General features: G+C 37.6%; 1 protein-coding gene across 7 annotated transcripts in view; it reads left to right on the top strand.

The window, feature by feature from the left end:
• RBMS1 (RNA binding motif single stranded interacting protein 1) overlaps positions 1-24,259 on the top strand; it is a 140,216-nt gene that overhangs the window by 110,886 nt on the left and 5,071 nt on the right. For 6 of the 7 annotated variants that reach the window (XM_066190071.1, XM_066190070.1, XM_066190073.1 and 3 more), the window contains 7 exons: positions 6,050-6,207; positions 9,384-9,463; positions 16,875-16,990; positions 17,868-17,917; positions 18,013-18,106; positions 21,379-21,429; positions 23,549-23,659. In XM_066190071.1, coding sequence (XP_066046168.1) covers positions 6,050-6,207; positions 9,384-9,463; positions 16,875-16,990; positions 17,868-17,917; positions 18,013-18,106; positions 21,379-21,429; positions 23,549-23,659 — 660 coding nt within the window. The remainder of the gene's footprint in view (positions 1-6,049; positions 6,208-9,383; positions 9,464-16,874; positions 16,991-17,867; positions 17,918-18,012; positions 18,107-21,378; positions 21,430-23,548; positions 23,660-24,259) is intronic. The other variant, XM_066190072.1, reaches the window with a different exon arrangement.

Here is a 24,259-nt window from a genome sequence, read left to right on the forward strand (position 1 = left end):
TCTCCTTACATTTGTAAAAGTTCTTAAAAGTCATTATAAAATAAATTGGAGGTAAGCCAAATTTTGCTTACCTGGGAGCCAAATGACTGTCATGTCAGGAATTGCAAGTGCACCAAATAGACAGTTAAAAATGACTTGCCTTGAGTAAAGAGCTTCAACCCGTACAAGTCTTATCTCAGTTGCTGGGTAGTGCTGTGGCTTGTTCTGACAAGGGTCTGGAGCCTTCTTACGAACTGTGGTGGGCTCATTCACAGCTCCCAGGGAGCATCTTCATGCCCTTCTGGCAAAGGGAAAGCAAAATCACTGAGAAATAAAAAAGGAATGTATTAATGCAGTGATAGTCAGACTGATCACCATGCTTATTGTAGTTAAATTCCTCTTCTTAACACAGATGTACCTGTAAAAATAAATGTTTAGTGTATTAATCATATGCAGTTCTGGAGAACAAGTGAAGATTATGGTAGTGATTTCTCCCTGAATTGTGTTGTTAACAGTGTGTGGTCAGACAGTATTAAAACTGTGGCTAAAACAGACATATTTCAGTGAGACACTGGCCAATTGTAAATTTTGAAGTAGTATCTATATGAAGGCAGACAGCATTTAATCCCTTCCCTATCAGGGAGAGGATCTTCCATGCTGTGAGCAGAGCGTAGTCACATGTTTCTGAATGGCTATCTGTTCACTCTGACTGTACACAAAGCAACAGAAAACAGATGTCTTTGCATTTTGCCAAGTTTCTTGCTCACAATTTAGGAACAATTCCACACGCACAGGGAGGTTTCTGTTAATTTATTTCAGATGATGGTAGAACACTTCACATTATGTAGGAATACTGATCACTTCCTTCTACAGAAATAAATATCAACAGTTGATCATTCCCATCACTTTTATAAGAAATGTGTCTTATAAGAGCTCTTTGGGAAGAAGCAGCGTGTTACTCTGCAAGAGCTCTGCTCTACATCTTTATATTGTTACATTCTGGTAGAGAACTTCTGGAGATACAGCTGAAAGTGTTTGGTGAGAAAAAACTGATAGAAACTTGATGACTTGCATTGCTAAAAAGAAGATTTAATAGTTTCCTCAGTAATAGGGATACTTACAGTAGCCCACGAATTCCCTGACATTGCCCATAATCTGAAAATGCAGAGCAATTCCAGCATCTTTCATGATCTGCTGATTGTTCTGTTAACTAAGGAGAACCCTGCATGAGATATGAAGACACTCAAGTTAAGCAGTTTTCCTAAATTGTATAGAATTAAAAAAAACCCCAAAACATTCAATAGTTTATACATTAATGGAGGCTCACTGCCCAAAATTAGGGAACTTCCCACTGACTTTAGTAAATCTTTTTGATAATTTCCATTAAATACTGCAAATAATTTCAAGGGATTTAAGGTATATAAGGGGAAAGTGGCTTATACAATTTCTTGGATTTTAAGCACAGGAACACCTACCTTTAAATCCTAAGAATGATTACAGTGTATATGCAAGGTTTGAGCTGAGTTATGTTGGAAAGTATTTTTGCTGGTTTCACTTTGTTTTTCTTAATTCCAGAAGAGGAATTAAAAACTCAGGTATCAAAGGATTTACTTTTATCTCCTGAGACAGAATAGTAATAACCCTGTGAATTAAGCTATGGTGAGACAGGTTTTGGTAAGGAAGAAAGTCACAGAACTTAAAGTATTAAACTCCTGCTTGCCAGAGGGAGAGAGGGATGACTTAAATCATTTGTCTTTCTCCTAACTTTCTGAATTTTAACTGTTAACCTGTAACCATTTTAATGATGAAATCTTGTATAAAGGCAAATATCTCTTTGTTCAGTGTCTTTTGTGTAAGGTAGCACAGACAGAAGGGGAATCCTAGTTGTGGCTGCTATTTGGAAGTCAGCTCGGAAATCCAGCATTTTCAAGTGGAACTTGCTGCTTACAATCTCCCAAAACGTACCCAGATAGCTGTTTCAAGGTTTAATAGCCTCATGGACATGACAGAAGCTGCATGGTGTAAGAAGTCATTCACAGGAAGAGAGGAGGTGTTTTGCACATTAGTTGGTGTAAGTCTTCCACTGTCAGACCATATAAAATTCCAAATACACTCTAAAGAAAGTTCAGTCTTGCTTTGCATCTATACCAACAGTAGTAGGGGTTGCAAATGAGTGTTGTAAATAAGCCCTTTTGTGAACCAGTGGCAGTCTCTTTTTTTGAGAACTGAAGAGGTGGGTTAAATTAATCCGTCCTGATCTAGTTGGACTTGATGTTCTTTATGGGTCCCTTCCAACTTGAGATATTCTGTGGTTTTGTGATTTATCCTGATAGCTAAACTGCTGCTGTTCCCCAGGGTGGCCATGGGTTTGCACTGCAGAGTAGAAACCACCTCAATGCACGGTGGAATGTGTTTGTTGGCATTTTAGCTATTTTGCTGGAAGAATTACAGGTGGAAGAATTTCAAGTCGTAGTCCAGGATTTCAGTGAGGCGTCCTCATCTGTTGACAGCTTTTTTGCTTTTCGTTTCCCATCTTTACCAGCTCTATCTATGGACGTGTGTAGAAATGTCTTCAGACTCCCCTTTGTCTGCTGTGGTCTGTTGTGTTCCATCAAAGGATCAAACCAGAAGTAACTGAATCCCTGGGAGTATTCAGGCTGTACTAGACTGATGTGGAGAAAGGGTCAGGAAAGCAGAAGTCCTTTCCAGTCAGACATTTGGCATGCACCTGACCAAATGCTAATAATTTATAATCCAAATAATGCAAAATGCAGATTGTTTCTTGGGCCACAGGTAAAATTTTTCCATCACAAAATGCTTTCTCTTCAAAGAAAACAATTTCCTCAAATGGACTTCTTTTTTCCCCAAGAGCTTTGTAATGTGGTTAGTTGTGAAGTTGCCAATACTCTTCCAAAGTGGAGCATTGCCTTCCCTAACAATAGTGTAACATGATTTTGTGGCAGGAAGTTTTCTCTGCTAGGTGGATAAGTACAAGCATCGAATGCTCAGCATGTGCAGTGAATGGCAGCAGGTCCTTGTGCCCCTTTTGGCAAGGAAAAGTTCATGGTCTCATCCTGAATGCAGTGCCAGGATAACGTGGGAATCTGGTAAGCCCTGGGCTGCAACAGGAGCCTGGGAGAAAGGGAGTGTGCTCTATCCACTTAGATGAACAGGGTTTTTTTAATTGTTGCTCTTGACTGAATTTCTTTCTATGTTGCGTGATTCTGAATGTAATATTTTGTTTGTTTGGGGTTTTTTGTTGTTGTTTTTTGTTCTTTTGGGGGTTTTTTTTGTTTTTTTCATGTATATTACGCTTATAGTTGTGTAAACAAAATGGGGCCTTTTTATCTTTTCAAATGTTAAAATTTTTAATGAGAATACTTTTATACTTTCTGTTATTCTAGAATGAAAACAATAGGAAATTAAATAAAAATATGCAAAGAATCTGGCTTTTCAGCTGATATACTATTTTAGATTATTTAGGGAAGTTGTAGGATATTTGCCTGCAATATATTTTACAGCCTATAATAAAAAGTAGAACGTTCAAAACTTTTCCTTCCAAATACTATTTGGAATTTCAGAAAATCTTGCTATGGCTACAAGTGCAATTATGTAATGGCAATGCCTGAAACCACCTTTAAAGCTTTTCCTAATACAACTCATTAAAGAAGGAAGTTAAGCATACATTATCTTAAGGTGCAAAACAAAATTGCCTAATACTGTCTAAGTAACAAACCAGTTCTAACACTGTGAAAGCTGTTCTTCATCTCGCATTCCTGCCTGAGGAAATTTGAGCTGAATGTCAAGATGTAACTTACTGTAATGCTGCCCAGCAATTAATATTAATATTAATGTCAGCTCTGGTCTCACAGTGAATCCATTTTCTTGTCTTCTCTTTCTGTTGATTTTTCTAATATGAAAAAGAATTCAAATATCCTATGATAAGATAATTTGAACCCCAAACTCGTCTGTGTGCTCTATAGATTCAGTATTATTTTGGAAGGGAGATGTCTCCACTAGATAACAAAAGAAAAATCACACAGGGTAATCAAATGCCATTTGTAATGGACCATAAAGTGGCCAATGACGCAACATCTGGGAGCTGGAAAAGGTTGTTTTGTAAGGTATGTGAGATTTTGGTGTAGCTAGGAATTACAGTCATACCAGTGGTAGAGGCATGCACATCAGGAGGATATAATGAAAGAACATTTCCCTCCTGTAGGTCTTTTATTCAAATTCCTTTAAAAACTCTTTTGTAGAACTTCAAAACATTAACTCCTTTGAACTGAATGTGAGGCTTGGGGCAGAAAAAGCAAATAAGTAAAGGTTTTTCAGCCCAGAATTTGCTTCCCCATTTTTAATTTTCATTAGGTTTTGGAATAGGATAGTTCCTTTCTGTGCCTAAAAGGTGTGACCTCCCCCGAAGCCTCAACACCTTTTTTTTTTTTTTTTTTTTCCCCCCTCCTCAGAAAAACCAACCCTAACTGAGAGGTGATATCCAAGATAGCATGTTATAAAATTATGCAATATGCTACTAAAAGTACTGAGATATTATAAGGGCAGCTTAAGGATAAATTGATGCCTGATCTGCATGGAAGGATATCACCATCCATCCAGTATTATCACTTTAAGAGATGCTTTAATGGCAGGAGGCAAGTGTTGTGATTTTGTATGGTTTTGTTTTTGTTGTCTGGTTTGATTCAAACTTCCCTGCAAGCCAGTCAGCCCTCTTGTACAGAAGAAAAATATATTGTGGACTATGCCATCAAATTTGTTGAGACCAATAAATATGTTAGGACAGTGGGCAGAAACTGATGCACAGGAAGTTCCACCTGCAAATGAGGATGAACTTCTTTACTGTGCAGTGACTGGGCACTGGAACAGATTGCCCACAGCAACTGTGGAGTGTCCCTCACTGGAGATGTCCAAGAACTGTCTGAACACAATCCTGTGCGATGTGATCTAGGATCACCAGACGTGGTCCTTTTCAAAGTTACCCATTCTGTGATTCTGTGAAAATTGTATATGTATATCAATAAAATTGATTTCAGATCATATCACTGCTGATGCCAGAAAAGTTCTACTGAATGTGGGCATCCTGCAAAGACTTAAATTTATACCAGGCTAACAGTGATGGCATCAAAGTTTTGCACAACTTTAAGGGCCATGTCACATCAATCTGTGTGGATTAAAAATGTGCTTCGGTACAGAGCATGGCCAGTGATCACAGTGATCACCAGCAGGAAAGAGGTGCTCCCTTGCCACAGCTGGGAAATCTGTAGACGAACACTGGAAATCATCAATTTCAACAAAAAAGGTCTTTGAGGTGTCATTTTGGGGCACACACGTGGCACAAAGCAGTGAGTAGCCTAAGATCAGGGGAATGGCAAAGAGGTGGCTGCATTTGTCTCCTCCCTAATTGCTCCTCTCCTGGCTGCTCTCCTCCCTCATTTTGTCTGTTTCTAGAGAAAAGTTTTTGGAAGACTTTTGTATTGTCTGAATGCATAACGTAAAAGTTTGGTGAAAAGTCAAAAATGTTCATGTGTGGAAGGAAATGACAGTGTCCCACTCATTTTTCTATCACCCAATTCTTTTGGTATTATATGGCAGTACATACTCTTAAATGCATTTTCTAATTTTTTCCTCGTACTGTTTTTCGATTGTCATCCCCGTCTTTTTTCTTCTTAATTTACATCTGGCTTTCTTAGTGCTTTCCACCTCTCCTGCATTTCTTGTCTGCTAATTTCTTTCCTTTCTCTCATTTTTACGTTTTTTTTCCGTTCAGAAAAATTTGAAACATGGAGTTTTAACATGGACTATAAACTGGTCAATTATTCACCTTTATCTCTACTTTAAAATGTTGGTGTCAGCAGTAATAGGAGAAGGGGAACTTCCTCAGGAATGCTGCAGGCAGTGGCAGAAGATGGAGGTCACTATTACTAGGAAAGAGCAGCCTTTACAAAGGGCCTGAGAAGTAAAAATCTGCACCAGAACTCATATATAATTGTTTGTTTTAAATTCAAAATGTCAGTGGTAACAACAATAACAGTTGGTTTTAATTCTCTTTCAGCAACAAGAGCAAGACCCGACTAACTTATACATTTCCAACCTGCCTCTTTCAATGGATGAGCAGGAGCTTGAGAACATGCTGAAGCCCTTTGGGCAGGTTATCTCCACGAGGATACTGCGGGACTCGAGTGGGACAAGCCGTGGTGTTGGCTTTGCAAGGTACTTCAGTGGTGTTAGCTATGCTGGCAGCCTTTTTCCTTTGTTTTGATTGAAAAGGCAAGGATAGGTGGAAAAGGCAGAAATTACAGAAAATTATGAAGTTTGTAAAGAGAAGGGAGATTGAGATGGAGTTATCCAGCAGGGTTTTGTTAATTCTTCCTTTGGTAAAGCTGTGTCTTATCTTGCTTAGTTGGCTAAATCTAAATTTATTGCCCTTGCTGTACAACTATCTGGAATAAGAATTCACTCTAAACCACTTCCTTCTCTTTTCTGTACTTCTCCTTTCTCCTCTATCCTTGAACCAGTAAGGAAGAGTTATGTGATGCTTCACAGAGACTCCTGTGACTTTTCTGGCTTGTGAAGTTTGAATCCCAGGCAGCAGACCAGGAGGAAGAACCTTCTTCCCCACCCTCATGCCTTTTCGTTTGTTTTTTGTTTGTTTTGTTTTTCTTCAGTAATTCCTTGAAGAAAATGAACTCATCATTGCCATTTGAACATCAGCACATTGAATTTGCAGGCTCATTAACATGATGTCAACTGGAAAAGAAAATATTTTTATTCACTTACAGTAAATCTCATCTTAAAATATTGATGTGCTAAGTCAAGTATCTCACCCAAATCAACAAGAACAAGTATTTTCCGTAAATTAATAGATACGTCCCAAATATTCTGTCCATATGAGTCTACTTTCTCTTGAGTTAATGCAGTTATTTTTTCTGGGATCTTTTCATCAGTCTTTTCTGTTTTTATTTATCTAGGTCCTGCTTTAAACCTAGTATAACAATCAAAATTTAGAGGCTTTAAATTGAAGAATTCTATTATCAAAAATAAAAGCATGCTTTGAGCAAAGAATTGGGATTTTCAAAACATGTTGTAAAATCTCAGTGAAATCTAATTTCAGTAATTCAGATGTTCAGACAATATTACAGTAGCTCTGTGTTTGAACAAAATAGCAGAATCTAAAATGAGTGCACAGAAAAGAACTGAACAAATTTATCTCCCGATGAGGCCAAAATTTTTAGCAATTGGTTTTCCTGTGAGTTGGCTGGGGGGTATTTCATATATCTGTGATTTTTATTTTTCTTTTTTTAAAATCTCTCCCCCCACCAGCCTCCTGACCCCCAACTTTATATACTTGTCAAACTACTGAGTTTCAAGAAGGTATAACAAAGAAACAAAATTAAAATAACTGAGTGATATTCATTATTTAAGAAGGGAAAACCAGCAAGCTTGGGCTTTGCTAAAATTTCTTCCTGTCCCCTTTAAAAAAATCAACAAGTGTTTGTAATATTTTTGGGGTAAAGTTAACTGGGTATTTTAATTTCCTTAATATATCTGTGTTTTATATGTAGCTTTCACTTTTTGGTACTATGAAGGGTAGAATCCACTAACACCCAGTCTAAAATTCAGTAGACAATTTGAATTCATTCTCCCTAAGGTTGTATACCACCTCTGCCTTGAATCAGTGGTCTGGTAGGAAGCATGGTAGGATATATTTTTTCTAATATAGCTGGAAGTGTTCTAGAATCATATGCAAACGTCAGAAAGACTTGTGTGTATCCAAAACCTCACTTGTATTGAAGACATTAAAATAGAATACTTTTAAAGTGTCTTCTCAATTTGTCTCAATTTAAAGTATTTTCTCAATTGTTTCTCTATAACGCATTTTGTGTTTTGTATATACATGAGTGAAGTTATTTTTATATAAATTTTTATTCATATACATGCATATAGTATACATAAGTTATAGGATAAGTATTGCTTCTATATCTAATTAGAGCTTCTTTCCTTTTACAAGGTGAACATTTTTCTTGTATTGGAAAATTCTCAGATAGATCTTAATTAGAGCTAAAATTTTCCAAGAAACCTGTAGACATTAAATAAATATTTTTATTTCTTGCCTTTGGGAAACTTTTATTAATTTCATAGGGAGTAATGTATTTTATCAAATCCAGACTTGAGTCTGAAACTAAATTATATGGTTTGTTTCATGTGAGACAAAAAAAAAGAACTAGATTTCTTTGATGCAGATCCAATAATCCAAAATTTTTGAAAATTCTCTAGGAGTTATTTTTGGAATCATTAGGAAAACCTCTTGTTCAGTCTGGCTTTTTAGTGATATTGGTTGTTATCTATGCTTGTATTTTGTTAGCCTGTGCAGAAAGGATATCAGAATTAAAAAGATGCCAAGACTTAGTAATTTTTAGTCCTGGTTGTTTGCTGCTGAGGCCAATTGCCTAATTTGTGGATATGAATTACAGAACTTAATGAACAAATGAAAAGAAATTGTCTGTTCAACAAAACCAAACGTCATCTTGCAGGCAACTGCAAAATAAATTCTTCTTTTTAAAATATATTTTGTTGTAATTGCATGTCTCAGTTGTTCACTGTGACTGAGTCCAAGCTGATGGTTGGGACCTGCAGATCCACACTGCAGGTGAGGCTGCAGCCACAAACTCTAGAGCCTCTCCCAGGCCAGCAGGAGCTCTCCAGCCATCAGCCCAGTCTGTTGAGTCTGGGTATGACAGAATAAGTACACAAACCTGTTCAAGATTTTGGATACATTTTCAGTAGCCATCACAGCTGTGCTGGTACTGGCTCCTGTTTTGAACTTGGAGACAATTAAATAAGAGCCAGGTGCATCATTTAGTGGAGATGATATGTATAAGGTAAAAGCTGCCAAGTCAGTTTGGGTCATGCAGTCAGGCAGGTTTATATTTGAGTTTATTGCCCTTAAATTGTACAGACAGTTCTGAATCCACTCTTAAGAGTGGCATTAACCTTTGCTGCATGCAGCACGTACACTAAGGATTCAGTTAGAAGAGACAGTGAGTCAGTCCTGTTTCTTTCAAGGCAAGAGAGGTTCTTCAGGCAGCTTGGACAGCTACAGTATAATTTCTGAGTAAATAAGAGTATTATTTTCAGTTTGACACTGTCTTTGGTCTCAGAGTGCATAAAATGTTAATTGAGTTTGGCTTTACCTTCCTGAAGTTGTATGTTCTTAGAAAACATCTTCTCCATTGTTCACACATGGGAAAGCAAGCCACAGCAGTGAAGAGGGAAAAAAGCAAGAAACATGATTTGAGAAAAAGCAAGAAATATGCTTTAAAAAAAATCACAAACATGGGAATCTGGCTGAGTGTTTAATTTATGTAAATTATTCTTTATTTTCTTAGGATGGAGTCAACAGAAAAATGTGAAGCAGTGATTGCTCATTTTAATGGAAAATTCATAAAGACACCAGCAGGAGTTTCTGGTAAGTTGCATATATTTCTTTCAAGATGTATGAATGGGTTATTGCTTACATGATGGAAGCCTGTTACACTGATTGTTGTATCTGGCTTCTCATTTAGAGGCAGGCTTATTAAAATTAAACTGTGTCTTTTTGGATGGCTGTAATGCTTGCTTGGAACACAGTATATTGCTTTGCTGTTGTAAACCTTTTCTAGGAATCTAGTAGTGTTCTCTCCTAGCAGAGAAACAAGCAGCGAAGATGCCAGCTATGTACAAATTCACATCCCACGTAATCCCAGTTGAAGAGAGGAAACAAATATCTGTATCAGAACAGAATTTGGCTGATTGTCCATGGACAGGGCTTTTTTCAGAGGCAAAAAATGGGCTGGTTTTGTCATCTGTTGATGATTTTTTTGAAGTATTTTCAAAAAAATATTTGCTTAGAAAAAGCGTGGTATCTGCAGCAGTGCCTGGCATGATGATGAATCACTGGGGATCTGCAACTCTCAAGTCAGCGTAGGTTTTAAAGTCCTTCAGGAAAATGGAAGGAGATCAGCATAGAAAGCTGCTTCTAGAAATATTGTGCAAGGCAAAATTCAGAGAAGGCTTAGTACAATTTTGTTGTTCCACCAAGTTCCTCATCAGTTTGTCTGCTTTGTCAGCACTGTTTCTAAGAGACAAAAATGTATATTCCATGAATACTGGAAAATGAGGGGAGGAAATTCAATGCTGCTGAGTAAAATAGAAAGTAAAGAGGACAATAGAGAAGGAAAGAATACATGCCTGACATTCCAGGCAGCTTTCAGTAGGCATTTTATTGAGAATCCCAAGTGGGAATTTTACAAATTACAGTGTTGATGTGGTTGCTGAAGCTGCCTTTATCCCACTGGTGAAATGTTCTCTGCAGCCAGATCCTGTCACTGAGGAGGAGGAAAGAAGCCCTCAGCAGGCAGACAAGAATGTGGCTTGTTTAGTAGAACTCCAAACATGCCTCATCCCTGAAAGATTGCTCCAGTTTGAGGCAGTCTGTGCTGCTGTAAGGATGGAAAATGCTTCGGGGCACAGGAAACCACTCCCTTCGGCAAAACTAATCTAATGCAGTATTTTGACTTCCCTAGCCTGGCTTTCACAGACCCTTTGTACAGGGATTAAGCGCTGATGTTATTATTTAGTTAAAACTTTGTTACAAAGCTTTGGTAAATTTAAGCATGTTGTTACATTTGTTACTTCAGTTATATTACAAAATTTTTTTTATTACATTTAGTAAAAATGTTACAGCCTGTCCATGTATATACAGATAGTAATAACACTAAAGAACTGTAACCGAAGCTCCTATTACTGCTTTTTAGTTGGTTATTTTTTATTTTCATTTGCATTCTCCTGTTCTCAATGAATGAGCCATCAAGCATGTCATTGCTAATCATGCTCTGTCTCCAGTGGGTCATTGCTGAAGCTGGAGTTGCGTCCTTATGTGATGAGGTTCGACTAGGTTGAAATAAAAAGTTGCTGCATGGAATTATGGGAATGATTCTTGCAGTCTGAAGGAAACATTTAACATAAAAATGTGATGAATTAGGGACAAGGAATTTGAACAGAACTGTCCATTGTCTGAAAGTGGAAATTAAACAGGGGTCTCAAGATGCAATCCACCTCACAGGCTTGAACTTTTAATGCTTATTTGCGAAGTAGTTTTCCAGGCTCCCTGTCTAGAACAGGTAAAGAAAATCACACCTCCAGAGACTGTCCTTGTGGTTACAAAGGGTGTCTAGATCAGTCACTCAGAAAGAGATAACTCCAAATGTTTGAAAGTCAGGTAAGTGAGATGGGTCTCACCTTCCATGATACTGAAAAAGAAACAAATGATCAGGTGCCCAAGGGTCCAGGTTGTGTCAGCCTTGGTTCTTAAAGACCCTCAATTTTGCTGCATAGGGTATGGCCTCAGCTCTGTGTTTCCATGCTGGTGCTGTGAAGTTTCATTGCTCCTTGCAAAGGTTTTTTATGGGATTCAAACTCTTCCCAGAGTTCCATATCACATAGCAAGCAGCTGTCCAATGATGCAGTCTTATTAGAGAATTCAACTTATGCATAATAGTATACTGCAGTGTGCCAAAAAGTGGGGCGGAGCCATGAGGCAGCTGTGATTTTGGACTACCTGCACAGAGAAAACTGGATGGTAGTAGGAAAGCTCTTGAACAAACAAAGATTAGGAAACTGTTTTGAAATAGATTAGCGACCATTGGGACTATAAAGGATCAAGTTCAAACACATGCAAAACAAAATCATAAAAGCGGATCTATGTTTAAATTAAAACATTGTGTCCTAGAAACTTGGCTAAAATCAGCAGAGGGGTCTGGCTCTAAAAACACTGATATCAGGATGAAGAGGGTAGGAGAGATGGGCCTGTAATGAAATAGGTGTGGGAGGAAGAACATTTGTTCAACAAAAACATGCTTTCGTAATGCAGCTTTGTTATTTTAACTAAGTTTGGGCTTAAATGGAAGAATGGGTTAAACAGTTATAGAAAGGATAAGTGAAGCCTTCTTTGGAGCATGAGAAGACACAATGAAAAAAACTTCTAAGAATCTGGGAAGGCCAGGGATTAACACAAGGTGGCCACAGAAGTGTCAACTCCAGAGTTAAGTGAGTGTCTGGGCATTGATGATGCTGAGCAAGCTAAACCCAGATTTAAGTGGCTATTCAGGCTTTATTTAGCTTAATGAAATATATTCAGTATTTAGTGCATCCTTGTTTATCTTCAGTAAAGAAGAAGAAAGGTTAGCTCAGAGAGCATTTTGAAATGCACTGCAAGTTGTTTCAATCCTGAAACTCCTAGACGTGATGTATTAGTTTCACCATTTGTTGTTGAGCTTTGTCCTTTTTTAATGTAAGTTAAATTTCTTTTACTGAAAAAGAACTTAGGTGTTTTGGTTTAATGGGTGTAAGGTAGAGAGCATTTCTGCTGAGCATCCCATGCCATTTTTACTTCAGGAATGGCTGGTTATGGTGATGATGCAAAAATCAAAAATTATCCATGACCCACCCCTCTCTTCCCACTTAGGATAATGATACTGGTAGCTCCGAGTCTGTTTTAGGGAGAAAATTGAATGTGTAAAAGCCCTGCTCCTGCCTGTATTCTTGACTAGACGAGGAAGAGGTCCACCAGGAATGATGCACACTACAGTTTGAAATGATCTGGCCTTGGACATCTTTCTAGTGTGGGGAGGAGTGAAAATGGAGCCCTGAAGTAGCTGTCTTCTGTCAGTCATATTCGAGTGTTTTCTGGTTTCTTACCTCTACAAAGTATCCAGCACTGAAGATCTCTAGTGAATGTAAGATGCTTGACCATAAATTCAAGTTTTCTTTCAATTATCTTTCACAGATCACATGAACTACAGCCTGAAAACCCCTGCTACAGGGTATCAAGGGCTGACAGTGCTGATATTATTCCTGGTTGTCACACTGAAGGCAGAGGAACAAAAATTTCATTCCTTTGATCAAGACCCTGAGATGAGCTCAGCTGGTCAGAGCATGGTGCTAAGGCACCAACACTGTAGATTTGGTCCCTGTATGGGCCATTCACTTACAATTTGGACTTGGAAGGGACCCAGAAGGATAATCAACTTTGAATATTTTGTGAAATCTGTGAATTAGATGCTTTCACTGCTCTAACTCCCATAATTTGCAATTGCTGCTTAGTTTTAAGAAGCAACATAGGAATAGAAGAGAAAAATGCTTCTTAAATCCACTCAAATATCCTTCTGTGACAAATTATTAAACCTTGTATAAATTATTAAAGCTATGTAATCCTGAGCATTATGTTTAAGTGAAGACTAGGATGGTGAAGAGCATAATATTTAATTTCTCCTTAAACATACAAAGCTACCCTGATCTTGGGTTGCACAATTCCTTTTTTAATTCCCACAGCCTTTGGCAAAAGTTTCTAGCTGTACAGACTTGCTCTATCATTGAAGTGATGTTTTAATGTCAGAATTCATTAAGTTCCATATGCTTTGCACTAGAAAATAAGCAATGAAAGTCTCTAAAAGATGCAGTTTAATTGAAAACTGACTAAAGGAATAGTATTTTTCAACTCTTTTGCTGTATTTTTCAGTAACTCAAAGTAGGGTTTATTGAAAAGCTGATAAAATTAGCCATGTAAAATCAAGGGTGTAAACTCAAGGTCCAATAAAGAACATCAGTTTTGTTCTTGCATTTATTGTATCACCTAGTACAAATTTGGGTAGACACTGTACAAAGGCAAACTGAATTCTAATGTACAGATGTGCACAAAGTGTCTAAAACAAGAAAGAATTTACTCTCTGGAGTAATATTGCTTTCACATCTCCCTTCTATAAAAACATTAGCCCTAGAGGAGAGTGATTCAGGGCAGCAGGAGATGGTCAGCACTTTCCACACCCAAGTTTTACAGCACTGACCTGATGTTGAAGGCCAGGAAGCTCGTGGTTACAGATCCCCTCCATGGTTGCAGTTTAACAGGCACCTGCAAACCACTGGCAATGTTGGTTTGCCCTGGGTGCCAGGAGAGTGGGCATGTTAAATGTGGTGTCCTAACTGCAAAAGCTTAACTCCATTGTAAATTGTAGCCTTTTACATCAGGTGCCTCTCAGCTGTGAATGCAGCTCTGAATATTTGTACTCTTCCTTTGTCTTGCACATACAGACAAGTCACTGAAAGATTAACAATCTGCTTCATCACTGGACCTGCACAGTTCCCAGCAATTTAACAATAAAAATGACTCTCCCTTCCTTCCTGTACTACAAAAGATTGCTTAACTAGTCTGTAGGACTTATTCGAGCTTTTTGTTCAAATACTTATCTATTATATGCATGCTCTTTTTTGCAAGGGAGAGAATATGTTGCGAATTCATGAAAAATATGAGAAAAGGCAAGCTGAAGAAATAAGGTTCAGATGTAATTTTGAAGAGAGCAAGGTCTATGTTGATTCCTTGGTGGGAGGGAGATCAGTAGGTCAAGATAAACCCAAGAAGGTTTATCTCCTTCTCACGACCCTCCCTCCGGTGACCATCAGTCATTGTGCTGTTGCAGGAATGAACACGGTACTGTTCAGGTCACATGTATGGAAGAGCAGCCAAAAATTGCAGTTGAGCTTTCAACTGGAGCCATCCCCACTGTCAGCATTCAGGTCTTGAAGCAGAATCAGGGAAGGCAAATGCTGTACAGCCTGCTGACAGCAGTTGCTGGTAATAAGTGGATGGTCTGCATTGGGTTTTTGGTGTGATTTGGAGCATTCATAGCATTTGGTGTCTTTGATGGGTGCGGGGAGGAGCAAGGGAAGGTGGAAGGTCAGAGAAACAAGGGATCCCATGGCTGGATCTGTGTTCAGTAAGATGGAGCACTAACTTCTAGTAGATCACAAATTGATATATTTTTAAATGTTTGGGTTTCTTTATTGATGCAGGTTTGGGATATTATATATGCAAAATCCAGTACATATGTATAATTCTTACTCAATTTTTTCTTCCTCTTTAAATTTGTTGGGCAATTTTTACAATGGAACACAGAAGATGTTTAATCATCTAAAATGTAGCTGTTTTGAGTTATCTATTGACAAAAAAAGAGTCAGATTTATTCTTAAAATAGGTTTTTATGAATATTCTATTTGAAGAGTTGGATGGGTTTACTCTGCTTTTTTTTAATATCTTTATGTTGAGACAGTGATGGGAAATACAAGCACAAATAATGCTTGCAGAAAAGTTTCTTACAATTCATTTTGGGAATGCCCAAAATCCCCTCAGAAATGCCAGGTTTTGAAGACAATATTTTCCAGTTTTGTCTCCTATGTTAGGGTTCCTGTTATTTCCTTGTTCACTTCCTCCATCATCCATAGGACTCCTATATTTTTCCAGTGTCATTATCCTAACCTTTTCCTGGTTTATTTTATGATCATAGGATTTTAATTGCCATTCTCTGAAGGATAATACATTTTAAATTAATTTGGTTGTCATGTTTAATGTTATAGTCTGACACTCTGTATAACAGCACGCAGGTAGGAGAGGTCCAGGTCTCTGACCCATGTGGTCACTGCTGGAGATGAGACAGGGAGCCACACACCAGTTCTGTCTCCCTTTTTGACAGAGAAGGCTGTCAAAAGATGCGTCATGCAGGAAGTGGGTATTTTTCCTGTAGAACCAGTGCTAGGGTTTTTGGTGTCTCATCCAAAGCCAGGGATGACTGGGCCATTAATGCTTCTTTTGTGCCAAAGTTTTAAAAGTCAAGCTCTTTGCGAGGTTATGCATCTCTGAGGTTTTCAATACCAATCATCTTCTGCAAGTGCAGACAGGGTGATGAGACATCAGCACCTCACCATGGTTATATTAATAGATTTTGTTGAAAATTTTTCTTGGGGTTGTTTTTTTGCAGGTGGCCTTCCCACCCTATGTGTTTACTCTGCATTTGGAAACTTGTATGTTTTCAGGTCCAGCCATGTCTCATGAAGATGTTTCCAAACAGAGAGTGACTGGAGGAGTGTCATGGTAAAGCTTAGACAGCTCATGTATCAGGAATTATTGGCAGAGAAGCATTTACATCCAAGTCATAACAGTACTTCCACCCTGTGATTAGGGAGGGTGTGGTGTGATGCAGCAGAGCTGTGTTTCAGCCATAAGTACTTGGAAATGTGGAAGCTAGGAACAGGGAAAGGAAGAATACTATGCAAACCTTTTTACTGTTTCAATTCTGAATTAAAACTTGAAGTCCCGGTCAGGATTGTGTTAGGAAAAATAATAATAACAATAAAAATAATAAAGTATGGTGATGGCATTTAATGGCAAAAAAAACCCCAAAAGGACAATCTTGAAGAATTTCTGGTTGCATTGTGTGTTCTTTATAGAGCAGAGATAAAATGAGAATGGACAATTGTGGCATTTTCTCAGTGTAAGGTGTCAGGAGACAAAGGTGCCACTCTCCCTTGCCAGGTGGAGTAAGTGGATGTACTGTGCCAGCTCTTCTGCCTGTTCTGGATGAGTAAAACACTTCTAAGTTTTGGAACATTACTGAGACCTCCAAGGGGTGAGGAGGATGTTATCGACGCTTAGCCAGATTTTTTCTCCACCTTCCTTAGATATACTTCCAAAGAGACAAAGCTCAGAATTCAGATGGCAGTTCTTGTTCAACCCAGACCAGGAGACACATACTCAGGATATACAGACTGTGTTTCTTTCCAACAAGTTTTACAGCAGTAGTTTAAAATCAAATATATAAGGCATTCCAGATGCTCTGTTTGTGTGTGGCAGCTGTCTTTGTGCTATGCTGAATGGTTGTTGAAGACTGTAGTACAGTTTTGTATTATTTACCTGTCGTATTTGGAATGTAACTTAAAACCACACCTCATTTGGAGAGTTGAACACCTGTAAATGAATGCTACTTCAACTAATTTTTAATCTTTCTTCTCAGTTCCTGCAGAACCTTTATTGTGCAAGTTTGCTGATGGAGGACAGAAGAAGAGACAGAATCAGAATAAATACATACAGAATGGAAGAGCATGGCACAGAGAAGGCGAGGTGAGACTTGTAAGTCCTCCCTTCAAGCTTTAGTGTGGGTGTGCAATAATGAATACTTAGGAAAATGATAGGCATTGAGACTTCTTGGCTTGGGTCTTTGGCATATTAAAAATGTGCAAGCAACTCTTACTGTCAGTTTGTGTCTCCATAAAAAAAATACTTTGCTGTGTCTTCTGAGGAGAAAAGGCAAAATGTGAAATGCTGAGTCCTATCTGGTTAAAGTGAGCAACAAAATCGCCTTCAACTTGGTCAGAATATAACTTCAGCTTTCATACAGACTTCATATTATTAAACTACCAGAAACATAACTATGCTCACATGCAGTACATAATCCTTTGATCTATGCAACACTAAAATGCACATTGCTTTCACAGATTAGGATGAAAATAGTATACCACTGCCATGCAACATTGTTATTTTTAGTCAACAGTTTTAATCTTTAATGTTAAACATAATGGTTTCATAGACTTACTGTGGTTAGCAAGCCTAGACACTACATTTATATAAAACAGGAAAATTCAAATGTGCCTTCTGAAAAACTGCACTCCCCATTCATTCTTAGAGCGCATATATTGTAGGCAACACCCTAACTGATCATCTGCATGCCCTGAATCTCAGACACACACATGTTCTTTTAGCCAGGTGTTTATTAGATTGCATTTTGTTCCTCATGATGGGAACATGGAAACTTGTATTCACAATTAATATTGCTGATTCGCTTCACTTTATGACTACTTCTGTCAATTAGCCTTTCCCTAAGTTTTGTTAATAAATTATTACCATACAAATTTTCAGTTAAAAATGAGACAAATAAAGAAAGAATAAGAGAAATAATTTACAATTAAATTTAATTTTGTCAACTCTTTCTTTTCCACTTTTTTTTAAGGCTGGAATGACACTCACATATGATCCAACCACAGCTGCTTTACAAAATGGGTAGGTTGAGTAATACCACACTAAGAAAAAAAAAATGTTTGCATTATGAAAGATGCACAGAACTAGCATTTAATAAATATTTCTGCATTTTCTAGATTTTATCCATCACCCTACAGTATTACAGCAAACAGAATGATCACTCAGACATCTATTACGCCATATATTGCTTCTCCGGTTTCTACATACCAGGTTTGTATTTAGAACTTGGCTGCTGAAATGGTTCATTGGAGTTTATTTATCCATTGTTACATCTGGTTTTATGAGGCCTCCAATAATGCTTCATTTTAATGAAGTGGCCTCTTTGTGCTGTACAGCATGAAAGTGACAGCTTGAAAACCTGAGTGTGTGTTTCAGGAAGCACAGCAATTTAATGAGATCCCGATGTCTTGCCAAACAAGTCTCCAACTTGTGCTGATGGTTGACGGATTTGTAGCCACTGCTGCATTGCACAGGAGATTTTTCATTTTCTCTCAGTCAAATTTTTTAATGTCACCAGTATATCTGAAGTAATTATTCTTTATTTAAAACCTTCTTGGTTTAATTAAATTCATTTGTAAAGATGTTTTTCCATGCATTTTGAGCTTTTCTCTGTTTTTTTCTCAGAAAGCCCAACAATAATAGCTTATGTAGTTGTACTAAGAAAGCTACAGAAACAATCTTGACATCAGAGAAGGAAATTTGAAAAAAAGAGCTCAGAGTTCAAATTACTTTAGCAGTCAAATTCAGTGTTTTTAAATTAGGAATAAAGCATTTAATAGCCTAGGACAGTATTTCTAAACCAGGGGTTACTTTATTTTGAACAATAAATTAAGCATAAATTGTGGACATTTTTGGTCCAAAGCTTTCTGAAGAGGGATTTTGATAGGTGCCATCTTGAGTCCTCACGAGGGATATTGATATACAATTCAAGACATCGGGAAATTACATGAAACAGTTTTAGCACTTTGATACAGATCTCTTAGGAATCCTCAATTTTAGGGCATTGTACATTTCAGTTTACAAACAACTTGCTTTAAATACAACTCCTATGGCAGTCTCAGATGTGTGTGCTCTGTAATTACTACTTGGGACATGCCAATTATGCCAGTGTATGCTAAATTATGAGCTATTTTGGCATTTTACTGTTTAAGACATAGACGGAATAAACAGCAGTAATTCAGGTCATAAATAACCCAAACTAATTAAATTTAGAAATTTTTTACCTCTAGGTGTGAGGGGAAGGAAAAGAGGCTATTTGCTTTCTCTTGAAAGAGACATGCTGGGCTTTCTAATGTGCTGTGTGTGTGAATGAACATGGAAGGGTCTGTAAAGGGGAGGTAGAAGGCTGAGAGGCACTGTGGGCCATTGCATCCTCTGTCTCTTGCAGAAATTTCCATCTAGCCTTCAATTCCAAGTGAGGAGATTGAGGAAGAATTGGCTAATGTTAGTCTGGAAATCTAATGCTGTCTTCCATGAGCAAAGTGTTGTGTAGGAGTTAAAGCAGTGTTCTCTGGTGTGAAGGGCAGCTGGATTATTTTTATATTAATTTCTGAGGTGACTTATGCAACACAATGTTTGCTCTCGGCAGACAGTGCGAGACTGTATTTTTCAGTATACTGAATCATTCTGCTTGGTACTGCATTACCTCAGAAATTACAGTAAGTTCTTACCCAGAAAAATATTTCAGTAAAATTAACTGCTATTCTTTATTAAAATATAAATTATTTATCAATATAAGACTCTCTGATATTCAAAATCCAAGTAAAAATTGGATGTTGGCATGGAAACATACTACTTAGCAATACAGTACTATTTTTTGGGCTTACTGAGATAGGCAGACCACAATCCATTATGTTTCCAGAAATGTAGTTACCAGTATTTCAATATAAATGGCATGGAGCTTTAATTATTGTGGATGGAGTTATTAATATCATTATGCTTGAAGTGACACAGTAATTGGAATTGAAAATTAAATTGAAGTATTCTGTGTTGGAGAGGAAGGAGGTTCTTGGCCAGAAGAGTTTCACAATCTGAGTATTAGTCACATCTTCATTACTGATCCCTTCTCACTGAAACCTGCAGCTTTGTCTTCCACACAACAGGACAAGCACAGCTTGAATCACACAAGCACAGTTTTTGTTGGTTTTTTTCCTTTGAGGCATGGTATAACCTGCTCCTAGATTTATTCTTATTCAGGTAAACAAATTTAATAAAGTTTTGGCTGGTGTTTGTTTCTGCAACCCCTGTACACCCAAATGACTGCACTGAGCCAGTTACTATCATAGTGTGAGATTAGCCAAAGCTTTAGTCAGGCTGTACCGGTATTTTTGCCATTAAGATTTTGCCTGAGGAAAGGGAGTGTTCTAGTCTTTTCCATTCCATTTTTGAACTCCTGTTTGCTCTTTTCCTGACTGAAAAAGAAAAAAAAAAAAAACAAAACCGAAACAACACAACTCTGGTTTAAAAGTAAGTATCAAAAGAAGGCAAGAAATACTTCCATCTTCCAGAAAATACCTCACCTCAATTTATTCGAGGCATTTTTTACCTCTCCTATTCACAGGACTCTTGGAATGATGGTAGAGGTATTTAAAAGGCTTTAAATGTCCAGCAGCAGTGGTGAGCCTGCTCTGTGTGTGGTGCAGGTCAGATTCCTGCCTTACCCTGCACCCCTACAGCAGGTGGGGAGCAAACATTTTTGTCCTTACCCTTAGTATTTCTTGCTGCACTCTTTTTCAAAGATCTGTTGCAGCCAGCTCTTTTTAACCAGGATAACAATATAACCTGATAGTTTCCTGTTTTATAATTCACTTTGTTGTGCGAAGTTAGGCATTCTACTGCAATTTAAGTATTTGGGCAGTCACTGATTTTGGAGAGAAAATGTGCTTGTTGCAAGAGCAGGGACTCTCATCAGAACCTCCTCCTCTTCCTGTGCTTTGGGAATAGCACACCACAATGTCTCAGAGAAGAGCAGTTTTCCTAAATCTTCTCCTTTTTCCTGGAATAAAATTACAGCAGAATTCCTGACTTTTTTCTTCAGTTGTGAAAATACAATAATTTATTTTATTCAGATCACACTAGAAGGCAAATGGTGCTATACCTTCTGAGATCCCAATTACTTTTCTACAAAGGAATTCCTGAGACAGAAGGAGCTTTCTTTTTCAACACAGCAGAAATCTGCCATTCATCTATTTGACTCCTTTCACTGTACTTGATAAAGTTTCTGAAACCTGCACTAAAACAATTGTCTTTTGTTCTGAAAGGTGTATGGTCTCCAAATCTTTTCTCTGATTTACAGGTTACAATGTATACATTTTTCATAGAAATCAATGTTCCAGAGAAGGAACAACATTGGATTAAATTGGATTAAAAAGTCAATAAATAAGGGAGGAGGCATGTTAACATGATTCGAGTTATTACTGTATCTAAGTTGGAGTATTCCAAGAATGTGTAAAATGAAAAATAAAATGCCAATTTTGTTCTAGGTTCAGAGTCCTTCTTGGATGCAGCCTCAACCATATATAATGCAGCACCCAGTAAGTTTTTATGCTTCTCCATTGTTGTGTTTATCTATTATATAAACAATTTACATACTTTAAACAACAGGATGTATGTTAATCCCCTGCCCAATTACTTCCATGGATCAAAATTAAAAGCGAAACAAAGACAGTAACCTGAACTGGGGCCTCATTTTAGTAGGAAAAAAAAAGCTACCTTCAGACTATCAGTGTGATGAGGACCATTAGAGAAAATTTCCAAGAGGAAACTTAGTGGTGTTGGGTTTTTTGGTTTTGTTTTGTTTTATTTTACTATGGAAGGCACTTTTCAAATACCAAATATTTTACATACTGTCTACCTTTCAGGAGCTGAAATTGGAGACACAGTGTTTTAGAAAAGGTCTGCAATAGTTCAGACTGGATAATTTGTGAAAGACAGATGGATGTAATGATATGAATGACATTATGGGCACTCACTTGAGAAAACCTGCATAGCTTGTTCTGGCCTCACCACTCATGACTAATGCCGGTCTCCTTACACTTTTAGCTGTGGCATCTGTACCAGACTGTCAGGCATTCTAATCTCTACTCGCCCATGATATTTTGCTTCTTGTCTATGTCATTTGCCAATTAAGTACCATTACATCTGAGACTTACTGGGTTTCTTGAGATGAGCATTACTAATAATAACAGGCACTTTAATACATGCTCTCCCATAGTTAACAAACTGGTCTGTTTCCAGATATAGAAAGGATATTGTCTTGACTTTAATTTGGCTCTCCATGAAGATCATAGAATGTATATCTTTTTGGCAGAACATTTTCTTCTTGGGCATGCAGAGAAGGTGATATTGAACCAGTACACCCTCTCACACACTTAACTGTTGTTGTATTTGTGGGTTTTTGATGTTAAATACACATACACAGAGCAGGTTTTAACTTCCTTCTCTATCAACACAGATTTTCATAAAACAACATCCTGCAAATAATGCTGTGAAAGACAAGAGTTGGTATGTTATAATGGTGTATCAGTTTAGGTATATTCATTTCACAGATACACCAGATGAGATTTCACAGTTGAAGATAAATACCTAGATTCTAGACTGATGTTCAGTTTTGGGCTGTGCAAAGACGGGTGCTGTCTTGCTCATTTGCTTTTCAGAGAAGCCTGCAGTCTACAGACAGGAAATTCTTTCAGTGTTTGATGTGCCTGTGACTCATTTCATCTACACTGATCACGTGGTAGTTTTTCCAAGTATATTCTATACTTCTTTTTTTTTTTCTTCTTTTTTTTTCTTTTTAAGGATTAGTTATTGATTCAAAATACTTTCTTTCAGTACACTGCAATTATTTGTTAGCTTTGAGCCTCCATTAATTTTAATCAACACCTTCTGCAAGCATAAGTCATACAAAGTATTTAGAAATGTGGTTTTGTGGAACATGATTGGTAGAATGAAATTTCTTGATAATCTTCCATTTCAGTTAACTCTGAAAACATTTATGAGTGTGCCCACCATATTTAGCAGTCTAAAGTGTTTAAAAGTTTAGAGTATAATTTTAATGAACTTAACAAAATTATACAGAAGCAATAGAAATGTCATCAAGAGTAGCTGGTATTGACACAAAGAATCAGCATTGCTAAGTCACTCTTCTGAAATGTGTGTGCTCATGAAAGCAGCCACTAAGTAGGGCAGCTGTCTCGTGTGTGAACATCGCGTGTGATGGGTAGGAACACAAATGTTCCTCCACCAAAGCCACCGTTCCTAAAGATGAGGTAGAAGTTTCTTCCTAAAGCGTTAAAATTCCAAAGCTTAAGCTAAGTGAATCTGTACCAGGTAACGTGCAAATTTTTGCTTTCAAGTCAGCATCTGGTTAAACTCATATTTTGCAAAGCATGTTCAGCAGGTCTCACAAGGGTATTGCACATCAGTTGGATGTACAACGGGAAGTCAAAGCAGGTCTTCCACCTTGACCATCTACAGATGCTCAAGTAAAATACTCGGAATGCCCCAGATTTGCTTTTTGAGTCAGTGCCTGGGATTAAGGAGAGTTCTTGTGGTACATCCCCTCAGTAGAACTGTCCATACTTAGACTCGCAAATCAAAAATTAAATTAAATCTGAGTGCTGCAACCATTTCTTTGTTTCTCTGTTTTAACAGGGTGCTGTTCTGACTCCCTCCATGGACCACACCATGTCACTACAGCCTGCATCAATGATAAGCCCTCTGACACAGCAGATGAGTCATCTTTCACTAGGCAGTACTGGAACAGTATGTAGCAATTTGAAACAAAATAGAACTTACCCAAGTAGAAAATACTGCGTGTAGATCACAGTATCCCTGTGCAGCTTGCACGTAGTAAAAGTAATCTCTAAGTCATCTTATGTCTAGTAAATTATTAGAAACTGTCTTCATTTTAGAATTATATCCAGCAGCTTTTTTTCACTCTGTTAACTGACCAGGAATTGGAAATTAGTAAATAAAAATAGACCACAGCAAATGAAAGGAATCCAGGAAGTAACTTCAGAGTTGCATCCTAACAGTAAAAAATAGTTTTATTCTTTATACTCCTTTCTGCAACTCTAATATCTTTAAGAGTGGAACAAGAAGTTAAATCAGAAGAGATACAGACTTGCTTCTAAACTGCAAGACCCTTCTTTTCTGACCAGACTGGGTTTTAAAAAAAGAAAATATGATGACTGAGGTTAACAGAGAAGGAAGAGTCATTTACATAGTCTTTGAAGTCTAAATTTGAATTTTCTCAAAATAGATACATGACTTTCCTGGGAAGCCTATTGATTTCAGACACAAAAGTCTTCCTCTCATGTATACTGCTTTAGGGGAACAGTCAATATGTGTTAAACAATACTA

The sequence above is a fragment of the Chamaea fasciata genome, unplaced genomic scaffold, assembly GCF_029207755.1.
Source record: "Chamaea fasciata isolate MVZ Bird 193981 ecotype frontalis unplaced genomic scaffold, bChaFas1.0.hap1 SCAF_8, whole genome shotgun sequence".
In the NCBI taxonomy this organism is placed as follows: Eukaryota; Metazoa; Chordata; class Aves; order Passeriformes; family Sylviidae; genus Chamaea; species Chamaea fasciata.